Source organism: Malaya genurostris, chromosome 3 (genome assembly GCF_030247185.1).
Source record: "Malaya genurostris strain Urasoe2022 chromosome 3, Malgen_1.1, whole genome shotgun sequence".
Lineage (NCBI taxonomy): Eukaryota > Metazoa > Arthropoda > Insecta > Diptera > Culicidae > Malaya > Malaya genurostris.
Window position 1 is genome coordinate 13,553,710 of NC_080572.1, and position 26,111 is coordinate 13,579,820.

General features: G+C 34.9%; 1 protein-coding gene across 3 annotated transcripts; it reads right to left on the reverse strand.

Annotated features, from left to right (window-relative positions):
- Positions 1-896: 896 nt before the first annotated feature.
- Positions 897-20,588, reverse strand: LOC131435320 (general transcription factor IIH subunit 1). Of its 3 annotated transcripts, XM_058603060.1 has the most exons (6): positions 20,448-20,588; positions 8,708-8,827; positions 8,461-8,647; positions 7,011-8,405; positions 6,568-6,743; positions 897-2,260 (listed from the first exon to the last, which is right to left on the reverse strand). In XM_058603060.1, exons 3-6 carry the CDS (start codon positions 8,612-8,614, stop codon positions 2,135-2,137), a joined length of 1,851 nt encoding a protein of 616 aa, XP_058459043.1. In that variant the 5' UTR covers positions 8,615-8,647; positions 8,708-8,827; positions 20,448-20,588; the 3' UTR covers positions 897-2,134. The 3 variants fall into 3 exon arrangements, with proteins under 3 accessions (XP_058459043.1, XP_058459041.1, XP_058459042.1); XM_058603058.1 differs by having other exon boundaries at positions 8,461-8,827; XM_058603059.1 differs by lacking the exon at positions 20,448-20,588 and adding an exon at positions 19,689-19,952 and having other exon boundaries at positions 8,461-8,827.
- Between the last annotated feature and the right edge of the window lie 5,523 nt (positions 20,589-26,111).

Genomic DNA, 26,111 nt, shown 5'->3' on the forward strand with positions numbered 1-26,111 from the left:
AGACTGAAATCCTTCAATCCCCTCTGGTTCAACCAGAAAAAAAAACTATTTTATTCCACCCAGTGGTGAAATGATGCCTTTCTCATATCTCATATTCTTATATATAAATAAATGTGTAGGATTCTTCAAAACATTTTTTTTTTATTTTTGAAAAAACCTTTTATTTGAATCTAAGTTCATGAAAATCGGTTCAGCCATCTCCGAGAAAAGTGTGTGCAAAAAATGTTACGTACATACATACACACCACATCCTCCGGGTCTCGGTTCAAAAACCGGTTTTCACAGTTATTGCATAACCTTTTCATATGAGAAAGGCCAAAAATTGTGAACAGAACTGACACTGGTAATATCGAACACGGCCAGTTTGGTACGGATAAAATTTGGCCGAAACAGAATCATTACCGGAACGTTCACACGTCAAGACGTTCCGTGACGGTGACGTGTGTGAATGTCCATAAGAATTCATTTAACTAATTTCGATGGTGAAGGTAACGGAGTTTGACTGTTACGGACCGTCTGAATCGTACTTTAAGCTACTTATCCTTCTATACTGCCTGAATGTCTTAGAATTAACGACTATTCAAACTTTTCCAGTCCAGTTCAGTGCCGGCACAGTTCCGTGCACGGACGCTAATATTTTCGCAAACGTTAAAATGCGTGGATTCACACTTGTTCCGGCACCGTTCCGTGTCGGTACTGAACCGGACAAATGTGAATACGCGATGTGAAACGTGTGGAAGAATATTTCCGTCCGTGAACGGAACTGTCTTGGCACTGAACCGGATCGGAAAGGTTTGAATATACCATAAGTAAAATAAGGTTGATTTTTATTGACGAAGTAATGAAGAAAAAGATTGTGATATCTGATTACAGTTGAAAAACATAACACACTGTAATTATTGTTGATATTATCGTTGAATTATTAGTTTTATGTTGTCTATATTCCCATTCAGTACCAAATCATGTTTTCTTGTAAACAAGCTTTCTTGAGTTTATTCTCGTTAAATTATTGATTTGTGTTCCACCTAGCTGTAGTGATATTTTTTCATCGCTTGGTATATTAACCTCACAATTTCCACTTCTTAAATTGAACGGTAGTTTTAACGTCGACCTCCTGCATAATTGGTCTTTAATGGCAGCGTTTCTGGATCTTTCGAAAAGAAAACGGGTAACAGCCGTTGCATGGAAAGGTAAATTTAAAACAAAACGATTTAAGAACAAAACGAGTATAATTTTCCGGAAAAAGTACCCTAATACAAAAATAGGCTGTTGGCCCACTGCTTACATGACTACGTTTTTCTTACGGCATTCTTATGAATTAGTCGATCGGCAATTTCAGGATAACTGGTTTTCGATTCTTGAATGCGCTTGGGCTTATGAATTTTACTCGAAGATCACTCACGGTTATCCACGCATATCCACTCGAATTGAAGAATCATAATGCCGAGAATTGATTACCTTAGTCGTCATATTACGACAACGATGTGTGAATGTTTGATCCTTTTTTCAAATCGACATTGTAGTAATTAACAGAATTAGCGAACACTGTAGGCTACTATCGCTAATGTGCCACTCAACAAAAATGTGTGGAATTAGGTATTCTTAAGCTCGGCCATATTGTGTTCCGGTTACTCTTCCTCCCATCCACAGTGTCGAATTTGCTCAAAATCATTGTCTTTTCACTTCTTTTGAAATATGACTTAAGTGAATTGTTTCAGCTTGCGCATTTAATCGATACAAAAACTAGTTTAGAACAGGCATTTCATTTACTTCCATTTGTTTACTACAGTTTATCTGCTTCTATCGACTGTTCAACCGATGTCTTATCCATTATTCAAAACGTGAAAATCACAAATTGATTCAGGATTGTTGTGCCTGCGGTTCTCTTAAAACATGGACAATTGCGCGGTGCCGCATTGGCAGTAGTTGGATAATTTGATCGGTGTGTTGAGATTAAATAAGTCTATTTGCAAATAGTGTTACGATTTCATCTGCCAATGGTGATGCTACGCTAGCGTTTCCGGTCGTTAGGATATATACCGACCAGATCGCTATGATTTTGTTGAAAACGAAATTGCTGATGGCGACTTGACGGTGGATGGCGGAGAACGGTCGACGGTACCGACGTTTGATGCTACCTGTTTGTGCGTCGCTGTCGTTCCTGCCAGGTGGCATATTTTCGATTAGCCGATTGCAAAAGTTGGTTTAAATGTTGCGTTAGTGACGCTCCCAATGGCAACAGTTCTCTCATGGCACGGTCCTGTGAATTAAACAGAAATATGAAGTAATTATAAGAGCCGCTGTGATTAGTGATTCAAGATCATTAAGATCCTAGTCACAATTATGTGCTAAGGATAATCATATAAAAAATGATAATGTAAGGTTACCACCTTCACGGGTCCCGCCCGGCAGTGTCGGGGCTAAAAGTAGCTCCCGGGCTTACAAAAAATATGCCGGGCCGCAGCACGACCGACGACTTTTAAAGATTCATATCGTTTTAACGATCGACGCCTAAATCGACTCGACGGACTCGATCTTTCCAACTATTGTGAATCGGGCAGAACAACTACTGGGTACTGAATTCAGATCGACAGAAATGGAAGTAGTAATGAACATGAACGCGTACAACGAACTTTATGTTATCAAGGGGCACTACACCACCCCGGTGACACGATTGGCATCTGCATACAGTTGGCTTAAAACCGAAATTTGTGGTTCTTTGGTTCTAGTTCGCTGTCAAATGCTGTGTTTAAGCAGTGTTCACATCTGTCTTCATGCGGTTGCACCAATATAAAGAAACGATTTCGACGGAATACAATCAAACTATAAATTTCTTTTCTTATTCAAAAAGAATTCAAATAACTGGTTATGGAGAATACAAGACTAGAGTTATACTTATCAGTGCTGTAAAATTTCATTCAATTCAATTGAAACTGAATGTGGAACACATTGACGATCTCTCTAATGCAGTAAACTTCACTCTCTGACACACACAATGTTTGCTGACGGCCCGAACGGGCAGCATTCAATTCATCACTCGTTTCTCTTCAATTGAGGCTCAGTTTAACCACCGTCAGTTGATCTCTTGAAATGACAAAATATATTTTCAATAGTGTGAGAGCGGCCTTCAAATGAGGTTCATGTAAACATTCGAATTGGTTCAAGATAATAGATGAAAGACAAACCAGATAGCTGAAATATCAATCACAGTATACACAGTTTTCATTTTTAATACTTTACTCCATTTATAATTCTATTCGTTCGAATTTGCTTACTACCAAGAGCGAAGGCATTGAAGCAGGTAGACTACTTGGCACTCGAAACTGAGCAAGCAAAACTTCAAATGACTAGGTACGATTAATCAACTGACGATGAATTCCGGGAGCTTCACTTGAAAATGGCAGCAAAAGTCAAATGAATTAGTAGGGATATGCTGACTGTCAGCGGCCATAAATTTCATTTTCATTTTATATTATTCGATTGAAAATGAAATTTTACCGCACTGATACTTATATTGGGTTTGACTAAATTAGCTTTGGACACCAGTGTGGTTTGATTGTATTAATTTTTGGATACAATGTAATATCGGATGCGCACCATACGCTTCGCATTTTGTTTACTCTTGCTTGAATTTCCAGTGAAAGAGTGATAAAACTAAGTTTCTAGTGATTTGGGTATTGAATACCAGTGATTGAAAAGTATTGCTGAAAGAGACAGTAAAATTAAATGTGTTATTGCCAGTCTCTATGCGATTTTTTCGAAGCCTGAGTCAAAAGATGGCGTTTTCAGCCACGGGTAATATTAAGCAAATCATTTTTGGACGAAAATAGTTATAATATCATAAATTTCGCTAGGTTTTCTTCTGATAAAAGCGAGTTGGAAAAATGGTTAATCGAAATTCAAATATTTACACGCCAAACAATAAAAATTGCTTCAAATCGAAGGATTTGTGGGAGGCACTTCAGACCGAAAGAAAGAAATGTAGTTGGAAGTCAGCTGCGTTTGGTCCAGTGGTTTTTGCCTCGATACCAGCTGATTTTGCTAATACGAATCCTTATGAAACGTATGTTTTATTCGATATTAACATTAGGCGCTTGCTAATCGTTAGAGAACGTTCGAAGAGAACAACTCGAACTTTTATTCCCTAGCTCAAGTTATGGGTCTCAATGCTTCGAAAATTTTGTAGTTGAACGTAGCTTAACCTATTGTTGACAACAGCGCCACCAAAAGCAAAATACGTTGGTTTCAGGAACCAGCTTCCATAGCAGGGAGGTGCGCTATACACGATCATTAAAAGTGTCATTATTAAAAAGTAATGTCATTTTAATGAAAGTGTAAGGTGCAGTAATGACGAGTTCTCTATAAGTGACCCTTACACGAGAATTATTAATGTCATTTTTAATGATCACTAAAGTAATGTATATAATAAAAGTGATACCAGTGGTTTTTGCTTCGATACCAGCTGATTTTGCTAATACGAATCCTTATGAAACGTATGTTTTATTCGATATTAACATTAGGCGCTTGCTAATCGTTAGAGAACGTTCATAGAGAACAACTCGAACTTTTATTCCCTAGCTCAAGTTATGGGTCTCAATGCTTCGAAAATTTTGTAGTTGAACGTAGCTTAACCTATTGTTGACAACAGCGCCACCAAAAGCAAAATACCTTGGTTTCAGGAACCAGCTTCCATAGCAGGGAGGTGCGCTATACACGATCATTAAAAGTGTCATTATTAAAAAGTAATGTCATTTTAATGAAAGTGTAAGGTGCAGTAATGACGAGTTCTCTATAAGTGACCCTTACACGAGAATTATTAATGTCATTTTTAATGATCACTAAAGTAATGTACATAATAAAATTGCGAATTTACATTTCACTATTTCTCTTCACCAAGATTTTGTAAGATTTTCTGTATTCAGTATAAACTTTATGACAATTCATGCTAAAAGACTTAAAAAACAAGACTTATCTCAAATATTATCAGTTTAGCCTAAACGAAACATAATTTTGTTCAAAACATTTTCATTTTTAAAGACAAATTGAAATAAAGAGTAATCGTTTTCGAGTTGTTCTATGGAAATATGGTATAACATACATTGTTGAAATTTTTGCTTTTCCTCTCGTTCCCATTTGAATGCACACGATTGTTCATCATCAATAGCATTGTCAAAATGTCGAGTATTGACAATAATATCACCTTATGTGAAAGCTACTAATCATTTGGATTGACAATAATATTGATTGTGTAGTCCACCTACTGACAAGAGACAAGACAAGAACGGACACTGTGTGCCTGAAAATGAAATTATATTATTGAATTAAAAAAAGAACGGACACTCAAGTCAGCAAATGAGTCAGCTCACGAGCTAGAATCCAATCCAGAATAATGAGCCAGAAGAAGGGTCAGCAGCTAGGACATCACTGCATAGTATATTATGTGAAACTTTGGATTCAATGAGGAATCAGATCTTACAATCTGAGAGCTTCACTAATAAAAGCCGATTATTCATTGACTGAAACATTGTTGTTTTCAAAAGATCAGTTAACTTAAACAAAACAATAAGCTTCTAGTTATTTATAAAGCAAAGCAAAGCCTTGGTATTACATTCCTGTAGTGGAATTTGACCTTCTGTTTCAACAGACTTCGCAGCCGATTCAGAGTGTACAGAACTATTGCATGGCTGGTGCTACGATTCTATTGACACTACGAATCCTTCCAGGTCGGGGCTCAAACATACGACGACTGGTTTGTAAGACCAGTGCCTTATGCATTGAACCGCCAACCCTGGCGATATTTTAGCTAGTTATATACAGTTCAAATAAAACGAGAATAATAATATGATAAAATTAGCACTCAGTTACGTACCCAGCATCAGTTAATATAACACAAGTAGAGCATGATTTGATAAACCGAAAAGTTAAATGAATAACTCTCTCGACATCCAATATGTACTTTGCCTCAAATAAATTACTGCCGGGCGTGAGATGTATCCGAGGTGGTAACCCATGATCGAAATGCTAATGACAGATTCTATTTGTTTACTTTCTCTTTCAATTATTACCGTACTCTCATAACGGTAAACAAGTTATACGTTTATCTTTGTTCTTATGTCGTTTTCGCTTGATGCTAAACCTAACCCAGTGTCCACCCTAACTGCTGTTAAACCGTTGGTTTGAAGTCAGTTTCGAACATACCTTCAACGCCATTGAACTGTCGAGTCAGTTTCGAACCTGAGTCTTATATGCCCACACCTCCGTTGCTAAATTAAACTAATATAAACTCAACACAAATTCGTGGAGTGTTTTTTATTAAGCTACCCTGGGTCATTTTAGGTTTTCTCAAACGAAAACGACAGTAACAATCCTTCTCTTTAACTATTTGCATAAATAACTAAAACTATCATCTTTTAATCTGCACTGAAGATAATATCAAGAAATACAGGACTATTCCGTAATAATGGAAAGAGAATATACACAAAAAAAATCTGTCATTTGCACTTATGTTGTAATGAAAATTGTATACAGAATTGTTTAAAAATTTGTTTATACGTTGACATAACTCACCTCAAACGGCTTCAGCTTAGCCAGCGAAAATCGCTGCAACGCATCGTGCATTCGACTAGCCTGTGTCTCCAGCTGAGGTGTGGTAGGTGGGAAGCACTTCCAAAAATGTTTCAACAGTTCCAGTACCGACAGGTACAGATGACGAATTTCCTTTTCGATATCGGGAGGCACTAGTTCTGTAGGCAGTGAAAATATTATTTTAGTATCAAATAATAAAAGAAAGTGGTTTACAATTACATAAAAATGTAACAGTAATGTCTTCGAGTTTGATTTGTCTGTAAGAGTACGGAAACTGATTTCGTATCTGTTCAGTCCGCGTGGAAGTAGAAATTTGTTGTCCCTTGCGTTTGACCAACCGCCACTTGGTAATTTCGAGGGGATTGAACACTTAACAGCAAGGGTTTTTGATGATACATGTATTAAAGCAAGAAGTGCATACTTACGGGCTAAACTCTGCTCCTGGAAACCTCTCATCAGTGCCCCACCAGGACTTAGTTCCATGAGGGCATTGACGGCTGACGCAGCACTGACCAATACTTTGTGAGGTGTTCTATTATTCCAGGCACTGGTAGCCTGCATGATGCAACCGTTGACCGATTCGAGATCTGGTAAACCGTAATCGGACTGTGGATCGTGGAAAGCCGCCGATATCCCACCACTGGAGATTGGCACCGGTCCGTGCAGATAACGTTCAATCTTTGTAAGATTTAATTGTTTGGACTGTTTGTTCCGATCGTTGTCGTCTTCTAGATCATCATAATGAATTTTTTCTAATATTCGGGCCCGTTTGATGGCAGGTTCGACCGAAGATTCATCTACTGATGCTGGATTGTGACTTCCATTTATATCCCCGTTGGGAATGTGATTGTTCTCGTGAGCTCGTTTATCCTTTTTGTTGAACCCGTTCATTAGATGGTTGTTATTATTCAACGCGTTCGTTTTTGACTTTTCCTTGGCATTACCATTGGTATCTCCATTGCTAGCGGATATAGGAGTGGCATTTAAGATCGCCCCGATACCCTGATTTAGAGTTTTTACATCTGTGCATGTTTTGAGTACCATAAATGAATGCTGATTGAACCGCTTGATCATGCTTTGATGCACAATGTTGCCACTGTTTACAGTGTGTTTATTGATTGTTGCGCTGCAAAAGCCTTCTTCTAATGTATTATCCTCAAAAGAGCGAATATCCAGTAGAGGATCACCAAGATTTTCCTGAACAGCTTGTTTCAGATGCTGATCGTCTATCTTGCCGCATTCGGTAAAGATATCTTTGGTACCGGCTGCTATTCGATCACGATGGAAATAATGTGACTGGAAAAACTTCGTCCAAAACTCGGACTCGGTTAATTTGGCAGGAACATGTTCTGTATGTTTCCGCTTAACAGCCGGGTAGGTTTTGAAAATACATTCTATAATATCGGAAGTGAGATTGTAACGAAGTCCATTGCAGCCATCTGTTTGAGGTTTAATGTCAGCTAGAAATGCCCCGGATACACCAATATCTTGTTTCTGGGACTGATCCTTGGACAAATATTGCTTGGCATGGTTCACCCAGAATTCATCACTGGGTAGCACTTGTGTGATTACGAGGTCCTTGTACAGCTGCAGCAGCGTCGGATTTTCCGTCAGGACTCGGTTCTTTTCCTCTAACTCTTTGTCAATCTTACGCTTAAAATTGGGCAACAGCTGCTGAAGCAGCTCCTTGACCTTATCACGATCAACCATTTGGGCCTGGGGCCCGTTACGGTTGACAAAGTGGAACGTTGAACTGTTTCCATCGTGTAGAACAACTTGTAGTTGGATTTTCGGTTTTCCTTCCGGGGAGATTTTTTGCACTACGAACGAAACAGGATTAATTCCACTATTCCTTAAGTCACAACATGAACTTACTTTTAATATCCTGAAAACGATGCGAAACGGCCACTGTATCGCGATGTTCGGCAATCCAAGCAATCCGCTCGTTCATGACGTACAAAGTACCATCACCTTTCTTAAACCGTACTTCACCCATCTGCAACAAAACGTCCTCTCGAGTTGTAGTCATGTTGCTATCGTAACCGTATATTTCCGAAGAGAGCTGTTCCACCAATGCACGATAATGTTAAGAATCAGCTAGGAGAAAAGCAAACTTCCTAACCTATAGACTGCTGGCGCATCCAGTATCTCAATCGAAAAAATAAACCACGTAATTTCAGACGCACTAACATATGACTGGTAGCTTCGAAGACTTTTAGGTACTTTCTTTTTTTACGGTAATCTGAGAATAAAAAAAATAGATATTAGAATTCGTAATAATGTCTATCAAATGTAAACTAACAGAATTAATTTTATGCGATTCTACTGGCTTCTGGACGTACACGCAGAGAATAAAATTGTAAAAATAACTTATTTCGGGTTTTACACAACGATTATTTTTTATTGAAATAGTGATAAAAGAAAATCTGGTTTGAATTAGCAAATATTGATTTTAGAAACTACAAAACATGACAATTAATTTTTCTCAGAGAATTAGTTTGTTTCAAGCGGCATTTTGATAAAAATAACAAATATTTTACTTGAGCGTTCCTGTCAATTTCTTGACAAACAATCTCACAGACAAATTAATTTAAAATTACCGAACATCAAATGAAGTTAACAATTGTTGCGCTCTAAATTCACAAACCCTTTAGTCGAAATAAATTTTCTTAAATCTGGATATTTCAACTAACGCTTTTATTTTTTGAAATCTTTCATTTTTGTTTGTTTTTAGAAATAAAATGATTGTTTTTAAACATTTACAAGGTAAAATTTGATACTGCATTCTATGAATTGAATTTTTTAAATATTTAACCGTTTTGTCGCAAAATGATCGATTTATTCCCATGCCACAATCAAATTCAGTTCTTTTTTAAATTTTTATAGCATCCAACGATCCGGTGCTCCATCAGTCCGGTCAAGATAGAGATCCTGCATCAAGTATTGTTTCTAAAGAAAATGTGTTACGTAATGTTATGTAATTATCCAAAATATTCATAAATATCAATATGCGATAGAATTGTTGAAACGAGCAGATGAAATTTTTCTCGGAAAACGCGTACAAACTTTTCCGCCGTACAAAAAATGCTATGTTTTTAAACCACTCCGCATGAATAAACGCGAAGCGGTTAATAAAAAATAAAACTATCATTCATTTATACAGTAAACTTATTTGTATCATTACACAAATATGGTTTGACAAATTGACTTTATTTTTTTCTTGACATAGATATATCAGAATTAAATCAACGTGGACATTTCGATAATATCAAATCAACTTTAGTTGACACATAATAAATACTTTAGTTGACACATTAGTTTACACAAAATAAATAGTTCATGAACAAATATATTTTTCGTTTGGTTAGACCTAAATTTCGATTCAAATCAAACAGAGATCTTTATTGATGTTGATGGAAGAAATTGGTTCATAACAATCATATTCGAGCTTAAAATGAATATAAATCAAATTCAAAAATGGACTAACTATTTTGTTATTTCAAACATGCCCCATTTCTCTGGGTGTATGCAAATAATACACTGATACAAATTTGCACGATCGATTCATACACTGAAATGAAAATCTTATTTATATTCATTAGATTTGTCATATGAATCATACGCACAATATAATTCATAGAAATTATATGGAAACTTATAATCTTTATTTAATGTGTACGTCAAATCTAAATGGACGTTATCATAATGAAAGTTATAAAAATATCCCATATAATTTATATGGAAATCCGATGAAAGTCGTGAATAGTTGTGTCCTCGATATTCATCAACTGCTCCAGACCATTTTTTTCAGGAAGTTTCGCATCTCAATGTAATTTTAAATCGCTGACAAGACAGCTCATCCAACTTCGTTCAAGGATAAGCGTTAACGAACCATGAAATATATATCCGGTACATTTCATTACTCTATCTGTTTAGTAAGATTCATTTTTTTATTTTCAGTCTCGGGATGTCACTTCTCTTTCGCAAATATCATGAGGTGCTCCCTTACCGAATGGAATACTAGTACAGCTTGAATCCTCAAAGAAAAGTAGTAGTTGGCAATTATCTGCTATTCGCATGACCTCCATTGAAAGTTATAAATATATATATATATATATATATATATATATATATATATATATATATATATATATATATATATATATATATATATATATATATATATATATATATATATATATATATATATATATATATATATATATATATATATATATAAATTTTATAAAACTAGTCATATGGTATATATGAACCTATATAAGTAAATTCGAAGTGAATATAATATGCGCTTCATAAATTGTTCCAATGAATGTTGTGCAGATATCTAGTAATGGTTATAAGACGCGCCAATAAATTTGACTCAGACTGGAAATTTCATTCGTTATATGGAAATCTTGTAAAAATAACGTTAAGAAGAGTTTTATGTTTCATAAGATTATCTCATATATTTGACATGATGTTGAACACATCTTGTAACTATTATTGGAAATGCTAATAGTGCAAAATCATTAGAATATCATATAATGTGAAAAAGAAAATTTAGCTCAGTGTATGTAAACACTACTTCAATTTAACATGCTTTTTCAATTCAATACACAACCAAAGCGATTTGTTTGAAGATTTCATGTGCAAATACACTAAAATGCTAGATTGGATTATTTTTCACTTAGCTTTGATGTGTTTTTTCTTAGGATGTGGTGTGTTTTGCTATTGAATCGAACTAGATGTGTTAAACACTTCATTTTCTAGTGGGAATGAGTACAGCACAAATGTACGTGCGAAACACTTGAATCGCTCTACTCTGTTTCAAGTATAATCTATGTAGAAAACAATGTGATATTCACATGAAATGCATATGGAATCTAGAGGTACAGATATATCTTATCGTTTCTGTGTGCATTTCATATAAACGTACCATGATTTCCATGAAATATCAACAGTTTTTACACTCCTTCTATGAGTTAAGTGTATGTTTCCATGAATTTCAAGTGTTCTACGAACAGTGATAGATCAAATGCTTTGCACATGATGCTAGCGTGCAAATTGTGTTTTCAGTGTACAAATGCCAGGCACATCGCACGATATAAAATACACTGGTGGCGTGATAACACGTTTTTGCTTGTGTTGTTGGTTTTCTCACGATATTAAGTATGACGCGTCGGGATTCAAGCATGTAAACATAAACAAATCGACCAGTTCAAATCAGGATTTCAGTTACTCCGGTTTTCGCACAGCCTGGCGAATCTTTGGCACTAATTGAAAATCTGGACATTTTTTCTTTAAGGGCTTGCAAGGTAACGCCGCAATATAGAAAATTGTACACACATCCGATTCTGTTCATTTCGTTGGGTTTGGCGGATCGCACTGTAGAATCTATTACAGTCATTATGGATAATGAAGTGATTATGCTGTAGCTGGCATTTCAAATGCTGGTGATGCTCTAGATAATTCCGAATTGGATGAGAAAAATGTTGCACTTATTGATAGTTTTAACTGATAAACAATGGAGACCATACGTTGATTGTTGCTTAACCGATCGATTAACCGATGATAAATATATCCTGGTTTTACAGTTCCTAATCGATCAAACATTGTCTAGCTGTCATTAATAAAATAAACCAGTTTTTTCTAATAACCGGGTTCTTTGGTGCTTGATGATATTATATAGACAGATTATTTCCTCAAATTCGACGATTGAATCATCCAGTAACAAAACACCGCATTTTACTGTCAAACAGAACCAACTCTAAATATTTTCATAAAACGAAATCCCGCAACGTCACTTGTTTATGTTTTATCTTCTTCATGTCTCTCTGTTATTCCAAAATAAAATAATAACCGCACTAACACACGGAAAAACGTTATCACCAGTGTATTTTACATCGTGGGCACATAGTTAGACACAAAAGCGGACCTTACACGATCATTAAAAGTGTCATTACTAAAAAATAATATCATTTTAATGAACGTGTATGGTGCAGTAATAGCGAGTTTTCTATGCAAATTTGAAATGTCATTACTGTCATCATTAAAAATGACAAAAATAATTTTGTAAGGGCCGCTAAACAAATCCAGATACATTTTTGAGTTAGAGACAGAAAACATGGCAACTCTGATGCCAGGTAAAAATTTCAAATATCTCCAGGCAGGGTTGCAAAAGCTGCGTAAATCCGAAAAAATCAGTTGTTTTTTTTTATTTTTTTTTACAAAACTAAACAAATCGAATTTCTTTCTCCTACGAAAAATGCTTCAAAATCCTACATTTTTGCCTAGAAATTCGAGTTCTACAAAAAATATCAATATTAGTAATACAAAGAACTATAAAAGGCGAAACTGTTAATCACACTTAGATATTTTTCCCAGAATCCCGGCAAAATTTCGCCGAGATTCGAACAGCCGAGTGTTCGGCAATCATCTCGGCAAACATTAAAACAACTGAGATTCTCGGTATTTATCCATTTGGCAGATAATTGGCATTTACCGAGATTTTCGGTTTGGGAAATACTATAAATTAACGAGATCTTCGTCGCTTTTGAAAATAAACTACCAAAGTTATCGGTCTTTATACATGCGAGTTATTGTCTAGATTTATAGAAATGAATTAAAATTAAATTTTAAATATAAAGTAAACATTTCAGTTAAAACTTCAATCATAGATTTATTGATCTCTACACACTTAAAACCGTTTCTCGAGCTCGGTATAATGAAATACCGAGTTAGATCGGCAACACAGCATTTTACTGATCATTCAGTAATCCACATGATATTTTCCAAAAATCATTAAAATAACATGCTGATATCTCGGTGAAGCGCGTTCTTTTGCCGAAGTCTGGCATAATATTATATTGAATTTGTCAGTAAACAATCAATATATTGAGATCAGTAAAGCCGTTTGCGAGATTTCGAACAGTGAGTTAGCTTGTACTGAAACTCGGTAAGACACTTATCATTTAATGTCTCTTTTCGATTTTACAAAACATCACGTCGCCATTGCTCGTGGAACTGGAAAACATGTAAATTGGATGAAGGAAAAAGATTTGTGTATTTTGTGAAAAGATAAGTGAAATTAAAATCTACACTGCATATATATTTATAAATATCCGTTTAATTACAGGTAAAGGCGTTAAGGAGCGCTAGAAACAATTGTTCTTACTCCCCCCTTTAAAAAATAAGTGGATAAAACTTCCCACATTCTCCAGTAAAACTAGTCCAATGGGGCTCCAATTCCTCATATTAAAAAGGGCTAAACAATCGACCTCTGTCTGCAGATTTGTTGTTGTTCTTGTTGTGTGTGTGTGTCTAAAAATCTCACTAGGTTTTCCCGGAGATGAACCGTTTTTGACAAACTTACATTTGAATAAAAGGTCTCATGGTCCCATACGCAATTCCTGAATTTAATCCGGATCCAACTTCCGGTTCCGTAGTTATAGGGTAATATTGTACACCGTCACTTAAATCGGCGAAACAATAACGTAAAAAAATGTCAAAACTACACAAATCGATAGCCATTATCAATAGGCAACTAAACAAAACGATTCCGGCTATCCTGGCTTCCAGTCTCCGGTTCCGGAAGCACCGGAAATAGTGGTCATATATTCCAAAATAAATTTCACTCACTTTTCTCAGCGATGGTTTGACCGATTTCTACAAACTTTGTTTCAAATGAAAGGTCTCACGGTCCTATAGGGAATTTTTGAATTTCATCTGGATCCGTATTCCGGTTCAGAAGTTATAGGGTAAAATGTGTTGAATATTGTCACTTAAACTGACGAAACAAAAACCGTAAAAAATGTTGTAAACTGGGCTCAAAACCGTTATTCCCAATCTTAGGGTCAAATGAACGGTCTTATGGTCCTACCAAAAATTACTCTATATGCACAAACAATCTCTGGGTTTTTTTCAGAAATCAAGGAAAAAATTTTTGAATAGAATACCACAATATTATATATAGCGGACCTTACACGAGTCATTAAAAATGTCATTACTAAAAAATAATATCATTTTAATGAACATTTATGCTGCAGTAATGACGAGTTTTCTATGCAAATTTGAAATACATCATTACTTAGTCATCATTAAAAATGACAAAAATAATTCTCGTGTAAGGGCCGCTTATGAAAATGGCATCATTACACCACTAGGTGTATTAAAACAGGTTTTTTACTAGGGATTTAATTACCGGAAGATCTACGATGTGTTGGAGTTGCGCATGATTTTGTCTGAGTGGGCCAACTAATCAAAAGTGATAAAGGGATTGATTTGTTTAAGCTTGCGAAGTTCTATAATAGCATTCTGAGTAACCCATTCTTTAAGTTATTATCCACACGCCGCAACCGAACGAACTTCTAAGCTATATATATATATATATATATATATATATATATATATATATATATATATATATATATATATATATATATATATATATATATATATATATATATATATATATATATATATATATATTGAAGTCTTTTTTTATGAGAGTCTACGTACCGCATAACTCTGAAAATTCGCATTAAAAAAACCGCAGAATGAAAACCGCATAACTCTGAAAATTCGTATAAAAAAACCGCATAACTCTGAAACTTTGCATAAAAAACCGCATAACTATGAAAATTCGCATAAAAAAGTCACAAAAAAACCGCATAAAAAAGACCGTACATCCAAAAATAGAAACGAGTCTTAAGACCAGGTAAATGAAATGAAAATACTGGTATGTTGAGAGAAGAAGCTTTGCATATCGTGTTTGGTATTGCAAAAGCTATGTTATAGCCCTTCATTTAAATTTTCTAATGGAAAAACAATACCAATGTCCGAAGAACCGATTCAAAACGGTTCTGCCAGTCTTGTATGGTAAAAATCCGACAGAAACAAAACCGTTAATAACCGCTCGGCTAGCATTCTGGAAAAACCTGGCAGACATGCGGGATTCTGCCTGTTACAGAAATATTCCAACTACAACAATTTCTCACTCGTTTTCCCTAAGTGTAATAGACAATTTCATTTTCTTGTCGTCTTTTCACACAAGAATTCAATCGAAAAAAAAAAAACAAAAATAAACTTATCATTTTAACCAACAGCAAAACAAAAATTAAGCGTTACGTGAATATAGCACCCAAATAGTGTCACGATGTGAATGCTGCCCCCAAAATAGTGCCGATTGCAACGGCACACATTCTGTGAGCCTGTATTTCTGTTTTTCGTGGTGTTATTGGATATAAGGCAAATATCGGTGTAAATACGGTTATTTCGACATTGGTAACCTTAATGTCACACTTAGTTTTATCCTTCCGCCGAACGAAAATTCTTGTGTATAGACCATCCGATGCCTTATCGCATCGCTAACTGGGCTTGAAGAAGACGCCGATTTTTGCCAAAAAATCATCTTCTCGGATGAGGCACATTTTCATCTCGGCGGGTATGTTAATAAGAAAAATTGTCGCATCCGGGGGACGGAAAACCCACGAGTTATCATGGAGAAGCCGATGCATCCTCAGAGAGTGACGGTTAGGTGCGGATTTTGGTCTGGCGGCATCATTGGGCCATTTTTCTTCAAAAATGAGGCAGGAGCCGCACCATGATTAGCGATTGGTTCTTCCCGTTACTTGAAGAGGAAGACTTGGACACCATTTGGTTCCAAAAAAACGATATATATATATATATATATATATATATATATATATATATATATATATATATATATATATATATATATATATATATATATATATATATATATATATATATATATATATATATATATATATATATATATATATATATATATATATATATATATAAAAGACGGCGCTCCATGCCACACAGCCAACGCTACGATCGATCTCCTGCGCACAGTCTTCGAAGATCGAATTATCAGTCGAAATTCGGTCGTTTAGCCGCCTCGAAGCTGTGATTTGACGCCGTTAGACTATTATCTTTGGGGGGCTGTCAAAGATAAGTGTTATGTGGACAAGCCAGAGACAATTCAAGCTTGAAGGACAACATTCGTGCAGCCATAGCTGAAATAAAGCTGCATACAATCGAAAATGTACTAAAAAACTGGACCGACCGTATGGCGTACTGCAAGTCCAGCCGAGACAGCCATTTGAGTGAAATTAAATTCCACAATTGATCGGAAGGATTGAAACGCTGCTCAATCAATCAATCTACACAGAAAAAAATATTTACATATATTTTTATGCACATATTTGGAGCTGAAAACTGAATATAAAGTCAATCACGCATTCGAAGCACAAAAATTTTGAAGCGCGTTTACTCGAAACAACTTTGGAATTTGATTTGGAATTCTGTATGATTTCCAAATGGATTCTTTCTTTGAGTTCAGTTATAAATAATTTTAGATAAATTCGTAACTTTCCAGATTGATTCTGTTCATTTACAAAACTATGGAACCGAGTGTATCAGCAATTATACTCCGAAAAAATATAGTGGATAGAAAAAAGTGGATTGTCGAGTACTTCACTTATACTACTATATCTCCGAAACCGTTTGTGTCATTTGATCTTCGAACTTGTTCATTGATCGTCGGACCGGTTGAGCACGATATCGCAAAGCAGCGCTATAGTCAGAACGACAGTGAACTGTCAATGCCATCTCGCGGATCAATATTATCCGCCGTAAAATAAATAAAATCAGCCATGCGTCATTCGAAGTGTTTTAAACATTTTCCTTAAACGCAAAGCACCAAAGTATTACTCAATTTAACAGAACACGTGAATTTAATACCATATCGACCCTCCGTCTGACCATTTTCGAATTAATCATGAACTGCACTCAAATAAAAATTCACATTCGATTCACTTGAAAAATCACGTAGAATGGTATCAAATGTCAAATTGAATATTTTAAGTGACGAAAATTAATGTTATACGAACATCCCCTAAAATGAATATAGTCATCACATAAGGTTTACGTGAATTGACCAAACGTCAAACAATCTACGTGAATTTCCAGTGTGAAAAACTCGATTTTGAAAATGGCGAGCAGTGGCCCTCGAAATGTAAGTAGTGTAAATATTTGCGAGAAAAGTTATTTAATTACAATTTTTTACTCCATCGACTGGACCATTCCAGTATGAAAGTTTCCATGTGTTCAACTGGACCGAGTGCCTGCGTAAGTCCGGAAGTTTACCCGCTCCTGCCGAATGCTTCAAACAGGCCGTCGGTATGAAGCTAGAGACACTGGAACCATGTAATGCGACTTCAACCTGCATCGGTAGTGTTGTGGGAGTTCTTGGATCTCGACTTCGGCTTCGGTTGGATGGCAGTGACAACATAAACGATTTTTGGAGGCTTGTCGATTTGAGGTACCACGACGTTATTAGTTGCTTTTTAAGCCATTGGATTATATGACAATTTTCTGAAATAAATGTTTTATATTTCATGGCATTTTTCATTTCATAGATTTATATCAAAATCTGGAATCTCCCTTTCGACTTCAACCAATATATAAAATAGTAATTTTCTGGTATCTAAATTTGATATGTACTGATAGATAAATGTGATATGAACAGTACATTACATTTTACCTATTAAACACGTAACTTTTACTGGATTATGCATTAAACAGCTTTTAAATGCCAGTCCATTAAAACCTACGTGAAAAGTAGGGTGGAAAATATTCACATAACTTTTCACGTAACTATAATATGATTATTATTTTGAGTGTGGAAAACGCATTTAAGCCGATTTCGCGAAATGTGATCTCTGACAATTCTTGAGCAATTGATTCCTACTGACAGATGTAATCCAGAGCAACTTGTCAAACCAGCAAAAGATTTTGAACTATATTTATTTTTTTGAATATTTTTGTCATTTTTAAAAGGCAGAATTTAAGTCCAGAAAGCAGTATTTATGTCACATGGAGCTGGCCACAGTATAAGAACAGGAAAAAAGCTATTCTTTGTAAATTTATACTAATTATTATTATTAATGTTATTTTATTTCACCCCTATTTTAAACATAATTGGAAATTCGCCGGGGGTATAACATTCAAGCTGAGTTTCATTTTGTGCACTTCCTTTTCTGAATATCTTGAGGACGGCTACTTCTAAAAAAAGGATGTTATGAGCAAATGACTATTTTTCATTAAAAACTTTAAATTTTGCAAATGCTGGCTGTTTTAGCTGCAACAACTTCATTGTTCAATTAACACTAATCAAATTTGTATCGAATGTGGACTTTAAGTTAAGTTTTATTTAATTAAAAACATATGAAATAGACGATATTTGTTATTATTTTGGTTTCTTCAGTTGATGTTCTAATTCTAATTCAAGAAAGTGCATTCATAAATACGTCCGCTTTTTTTTTTTTAATCAGTCTTGAATCGAAAAGGTCTGTCACACTGAAAACGTGTGCAAAGTTTTATCCGAATCGGAGTATGTGAAATTTGATAACTTGCTAATCATTTTTGGAATTACTCTAGTATAAAATTGTACAATAATTCCGTTATAGCAAATGCACCAATTTTCATTTTATCCTTAGTCAATGTATTTACAGAGATATCAGATCTCATTCTAATGGTTTCAATTTATAAAATGAATGAAGGATCTGATATGATTAAGAAGAAGGTATCCCAAAAAAGCTTTTAGGTTCATCGATGTATGATGCATTACTGCAATTCTTTTCGCTATGGCTATTACGAGGTATCACAAAAAAATACACCGTTGTGCCGTATCCTCTAAATGTGACCTAGATCTAAATGTGTTAATGTGCTAAATTCTGACTTGTTCAGACATGATCTCGTTTTAACATTTTGATTCGAATTCGATCAGTACGCATTTTGATTCAATAAACAATTGATAGTGACTTACATCGAATGCAAATTTTTTAGCACTGAGATGATTTGGTAACATTATCTCGTTCTCAATTAATGGACGAGATTAAAAATATAAGGGTTCAAAATCGAAAATGTGGCAAACCTTTCCATACAACTACTGCCAGAGCATCGTTTTTTTCTTATTCACGAATTTACAACTCGAAAAAGCACAGGAAGTTCTAAATACATGCGAACAACGAGCACGATTATATTCAGTCGTTTCGGCATTTCAGACTGCTTACCAGCGCACCTCACGTCACTAGCGATGACTGGTCCAATCAACTTCACTAGGCACACAGTAGTGTAGCAAGCAAGCTTCTTTCAGTAGGTACGTACGGCGCACTCAACGTCACTACGCTATCCATGATTCGAGTTCGCTTCATGTGTCTGGCACAAGGGTTCGAAAATCACCACATAGCTAGCGAGGTGTTACGCTGCAGACAGAACTGGTGGCGGAGCACGCTCGATTTTACCAGAACAACTAAACTATCATGTTTTTTCATGTATTTCAAACTAATTTTTATTATTCAATGATTGCTTTCTACTTTTCATGTTTCATATATATATATATATATATATATATATATATATATATATATATATATATATATATATATATATATATATATATATATATATATATATATATATATATATATATATATATATATATATATATATATATATATATATATATATTGCAAGTTTAAACTGCTTTCATTTGTGACATGTAAACAGAATTATTGGTATGACAAATTTGTATGCTCAAAAAAGTAGGCTGAATATCAATTCATCGATAAAGGGGCTCCGAACGGCTTCCGAGCGCAGTCATATGAACAGAAAAATCGTGATTAATTTCGTTTCCCGAAAGTGAAAAGTTTATGCACCATATTTCACCGCATTTTCAACAAAAAATTCACTAAACTTCACATAATTCCATAAAAGCATCACTTCATCGCCAGTTTTAGTCAAAAAACGGATCAAAACAACAATTTTTTTACCTGTTTCAGGTCTATTTTCTACGGAGAGCTGCTTCCATGGTGTTTTATGGCCGCCATGTGCAATTTGATTCAGGGAGAACATTTTTATTTTATTGTTGCAACACATAATCACATCGCACATCGTCGTTACTTGTATTCAAGAAATATTCCAAATGGTAAATTTAGAACTGAAGGATCCCCTCCCTGGTAACTTTCCTGCTGTGCCCTATCAGCATTTTGATGATTGTCTACCGAGTACAAATTTAACAAAAGGGGCGGTAACCAAACTAAACTTTATCTCAAAATTCTAACGAAAATTGCAACTATTGAACAAAAATGTATAATTAGTTTGCACAATTGAACACCTTTCTCAAGTTTACATTGAAAATTGTCGTAACTGTTGAATGGCTAACGAAATAAATCGATTAAATCCGTCAAACTTATGCTTTCATATAACTGAATCTATAATACGAATTTTCTCTTTAAAAAGCCATGTGAAAACTGTTAGTTAATTGTCTTTCAATATGGGTGTAAACAAAAATCTCTCAGTTGTACGGTATCGTTGGATTTTAATTAAACAAAAATTTTTGCGAAACACAAACATATTGAATCAATTTCCATCCAAAATTGTATATTTTGATAGGGCAGATTCAGCCGAAAACAACCCGATCATACCCGAGTTCAACCGAAAGCAATTCGAGCATCTCGTGTTGCTGTAGCTGCTCGAATGACACGCAAGTGTTACCCGAGCAACGTGATTCGATAAATAACAAAAATCAAGGATTAGAAACTTTGACTTCCTTGTCAAAGATAGTTAGGAATTTTGAACCCATATGTTAATTTGAAACTTAGTCGGCGAGCTGAATATTTAGAGCATATACAAAACGTAAAATAACTGTAAAATTTTGAAAATTAATCATTTCCCTAAGCGTATAAAATTGTCGATCAGGTCATCGCCGGGGGGTATTAATCGATATTGGCATATATACCCCTTGCTTGTCGAACGGTTTTTATCAAGGAGTATGGTTCGTTTGATGCGATTAAATAAAGGTTCACTTTGTGCGTAAAAAACAAGATATGAATTTCTGGTAGTACAAGTATCAATTGTGCTAACTAGATGTGTTTTTGGACAGTATAAAACAATGTAAATAAAATCGCTCAACGCTTAAAATTGCTGCTGAAGTGAAATGATAATATCACAGACTAACAGATAGAACACTGAAATTGGATTTTTAATCATTTTAACGGTCATTTCGAGTATTCCTTTAACTGGGACCGAGAGGGGTGATACTTGAAAACTTCATTTCTGATCCAAAAGGATTAATTGTCTTTTTCGGTTGTGCATATTCTGGTACTAATTTTTCATCTTTACTGATTAACGGATGGTTATGAATCGATTGTCTTTTGTCTGGTTTTTGGTGGTTCGGATTGCCTTGACGATTGATACGTTGTTGATAACAATATTTGTGTTAATGTTGTTGTCACTAGAAGAATCATGACCAGAAGAGATCCTAATTGATTTATTCTAGAGAATAGAGTGATAAATACTTCCGAGATAATTTAAAAAAAAATTTCAGCCTTGAAAACGATCGCTATCAAACCAGCAATAAGCTCGACGCAGATCTATTTTGATGATCATCTGTATATGTCCACCTTCAAACAGTTCAATATTCTTTCCGCGGAAATCTTCGATAACTGATTATCGACGAGATAATAGAATCAAGATATTATTAGCGGACCTTACACGATCATTAAAAGTGTCATTACTAAGTAATGACACTTCTGCTCAAACGCACGTCATTACTGCATTACTGTACATCATTACTTTTTAGCCACGTTCATTATTAATGATGAGTATTTGTAACTATTCCAGCACGGGGCTTGTAACCAGAATAACTTTCCCTCAGCAATTAAAGAATATTAGCAATATTCTTTATCTTCGTTTAGCTGAAAATAAATTTTATTTGCCATTGAAACGTTAAGGTTGGTCATTTCCAGATTTTTTATTTCACGTGCAGTTCTGAAGAGCAGGGATGCCAGGTCATTTTTACAAAAATCTTTGATCAAGCCAAAAAATCTGTGCCAGTTGCCCGTACCATAATAGCAGATCAAAATCAATTTGGTGAACAAAAAAAAAGGTCTCACTACCAACACGCTCTGTACCTTGTTCCTCAACCAATCTGTACTCTGTACTGAACCGACTTGACGTTGCATATTGGGCGTTGAAACACAGACTAACAGACAGGACACTCAAATTTGATTCTTCAATCATTTTAACGGTCATTTCGAATATTCCATTATTTGGGACAGTACTCACATGTGTCATGATGGCGCCACGTTACCCTATCAAAAACATCATGTCTGTCATCTAGACTGTCTTTATTTTTTTCATTTACCAACAGAGTTGCCATTCATACAGAATTACCTGTAATGTATTGATTTGTATACGTCCATGCGAATTTCATGCAGGATACAGATTTAATACATATTGCCAAAGATAAACTGAAGATTACAATGTTCCATACGTTTCATTGAAAAATGTTGGGTCAGTAATCGTGAACCAGTTGGTTCAGTAATAATGTAATTTTATTGACCCTCCGTTAACAAGCGTCGACTAGTTCCGACAAAATGCCATGGAAACAATACAAGTTAGAAAGGAAGCACACATATGTTTACATTCAGCATATAATGATTTCTTGCCACAACTGATGCTTCATGGGATGAGGCTATAACAAACTAAATAAATTCTAGACAATGGTTCTAAGTAGTTTTCACTTTCTTATTCTAAGAATCACTGATATAAAGCGAAATTTCTCAATATCGTTCATACTGTAACTTGATATTTTTCCAAACATAAACAATCATTGTCATAGTTACGACGCATCTAGTGATCAGACACTTGTTGTTTATAGCATTTTCAGCTGTGCCAATTCAAGTAGTAGACTGTCGTCTACTACAAATAGAGTGAGAAGAAGAAGAAGAAGACACTTGTTGTTTTGCTTCAAAATACTCAAATTGACAGTGAACCGAGCTCATCGAGGGGTCCTATTCAAATGATACCTAAGAAATCGCAGACTACTCTATCTTGAGTTTATCTTTGATATTGCCTAAACTATATACATAATTGCGCCTACTTCTCATCCTCCAACTCAATAAAAAATCGAACCCGTTTTGTTACAATATTTACTTGCTTCTGGTCTGCCGCCACTTAATTTCGGGTGAAAACTACCAACACAATAAAAAATAGTCTAGATGAACAAATTTGAGTCGAATAAATGGTTACCCTCCAACATCAAGAAAAAGTTAAATATATTATCAACGTAATCCAATAAATCATTGTGACGATTCATTTTCAAATATTTTGATGAAATCAGGCATCCCTGCAAGCAGCTGATCGGTGTTGACAAACGAGGGGAAACCAACTAGTAAAAAAACTTTTACATAACACAAGGGGTGTACAGATAGTAAATAGTTCGCGCAGTACAATATAGGTGGAACTAGTGCATCACGAAAAATAATTTTTATTAGAATTTACTCATACTGTCATGTCTGTTAGTCTGTGGTTGAAATTCCATGTCAAATTATAAAGTCATCAATTTCAAACTAGATAAATATATGGAATTGCAATTCAATTGTGGATAAAAAAAACTATGAAACTTCGTCGTTGAATTGACTGACAATCTATTGGAATAACATCTTTTATCATCATTTTGTTGTAAGAATTTCATTTTATTACTGAATACAGATTATTACAGATATTTTATACAAAGAATACAGATTTTCTATGAAAATATCTGGCATCTCTGAATACAAATGACGATATTCAGCACTTCCACAAAAAAAAATAAGAAGAAGAAATAATGTTGGTAATGATAGAAAATCCGGAATTCCATCATTACTCGTGTCATTACTGAACTCGCAGACCTTACACGATCATTAAAAGTGTCATTACTTTTTAGTAATGACACTTTTAATGATCGTGTAAGGGCCGCTATTCGGTTGCATTTATCGTCAACCCATTGATCTGTTTATGGACTTTTGTTTGCGCAATACACACAATACGGGCCATATGGAGCCATTGAGATGGCTGTCCTTATATTGTCATTAGAAACATTTGTAACGTAATTGTATTCAATACAATATATTTTTATTTTGTAAAATTACTACGTTTACGTTTCAATATTCATTGCAGAAATCAGTTGCGAAACATTGCTGATGTGGTACTCTACAGCTTTGCGTAAAGACTAATTTCGTGCAAGAGCTTTAGTCTTGGAATCTCGATTTATATCAACCTGCAGTAGAGATGATGTTTGAACGGTTTGAACGGTTAGATGTATTAATGAGAATGAATGCAATTTGATTAGTTTCTATTAACTTTTCAAGTTTTTTGGTATTATCCGAATCTGTTGTCCCCCTCGGCTAGGACAGTACTCGCATATGTCACGATGGCGCCACGTTACCCTATCAAAAACAATCAGTCTGTCATCTAGATTGTGTATATTTTTTCATTTACCAACAGAGTTGCCATTCATACAGAAATGTCTGTAATGTACTGATTTGTATACGTCCATGCGGATTTCATGCAGGATATAGATTTAATACATACTGCCAAAACTAAATACAGAATTGTGCCTACTTCTCATCCCCCAACGCAATACAAAATCGAACCCATGTTCTGTTACGATATTTACTTGCTTTTGCCCTGCCGCCACTTATTTTCGGGTGAAAATTACAAACACAATCAAAAATAGTCTGTATGACTACAAGTTCATTTTACATCGAGCCCGATAATGAACTATTACAGCTATGTATATACCACAAACCAATAATCGGTTTCACGTACATGAGAAGTCAAGTTTCTAAACAACGTTAAGAAAAACGAATTGTTGCCTTCAAACCAGGAGTGGAAATAAGCAAATTTTTTGATTCACAGAAAATAAAACTATTCAGTATTATCTTTATTAATTGTAGATATTATAACGTTTTTTGAGGCGAACGATTTTTGATAAGATAAATTTGGGTTTACTTAGAATTTAAAAAGGTCTTTAAGGACAGTACCGTAAAGTGGTAGGTTTTTTGCTATTTTCCCGTTTCAAATTAAATTTTCTTGGAAACGGTGCAGAATATAGAAAAACCCACCTGACAATGTCTTCGAAATTTAGTCGAGAATATTCTGTGAAATTTTCAGAATGATTCATTGAGTTTAACGGTCGTCTTGTATTTTTTTTTCTGACTGAAGAACTGCTGCAAATTGGAACGCTCGGAAATGCATGTTCATCGAATATCTCGGCTTTCAAAGCTTGTATCATAAATCTACTGTGACAAAGTCTAGATAATTTAGTTTAGATGCGATTAGTACAAAAAACATATATGTTATCGCGATAAATATAAAGTCTTGTATTTTTCTGTGAAACAAAGTCAGTTTCAATGCATCCGCCAATTTTTTTCGCTTTGGTTTCCTGATAGCATTCTGAAAAAGGAGAGAGAAATAAAATTGGCTCGACAAGGCTGCCAAACACACAGACATTTAATCTTTGTGAAAGTTTAATATTTTTTCATTGTTCATTGGAATCCATGTAATGTCCAACCCATACGATAGATTAATGTGATAAAACTTCTCATCAAAATAATAAAATGTACACTGGCTTCCCGGTACAGTTTGCTCATATACGAGAGAATACAAGA

Bases quoted from the DNA above. Each gene is read 5' to 3' on its own strand.
- LOC131435320 (XM_058603060.1), bottom strand. From the start codon at position 8,614: ATGACTACAACTCGAGAGGACGTTTTGTTGCAGATGGGTGAAGTACGG. The intron at 8,406-8,460 runs GTAAGTTCATGT...TTTCGTTCGTAG, and splicing joins TCGTTTTCAGGATATTAAAA to TGCAAAAAATCTCCCCGGAA. The intron at 6,744-7,010 runs GTAAGTATGCAC...CACTGCCTACAG, and splicing joins CCAGGAGCAGAGTTTAGCCC to AACTAGTGCCTCCCGATATC.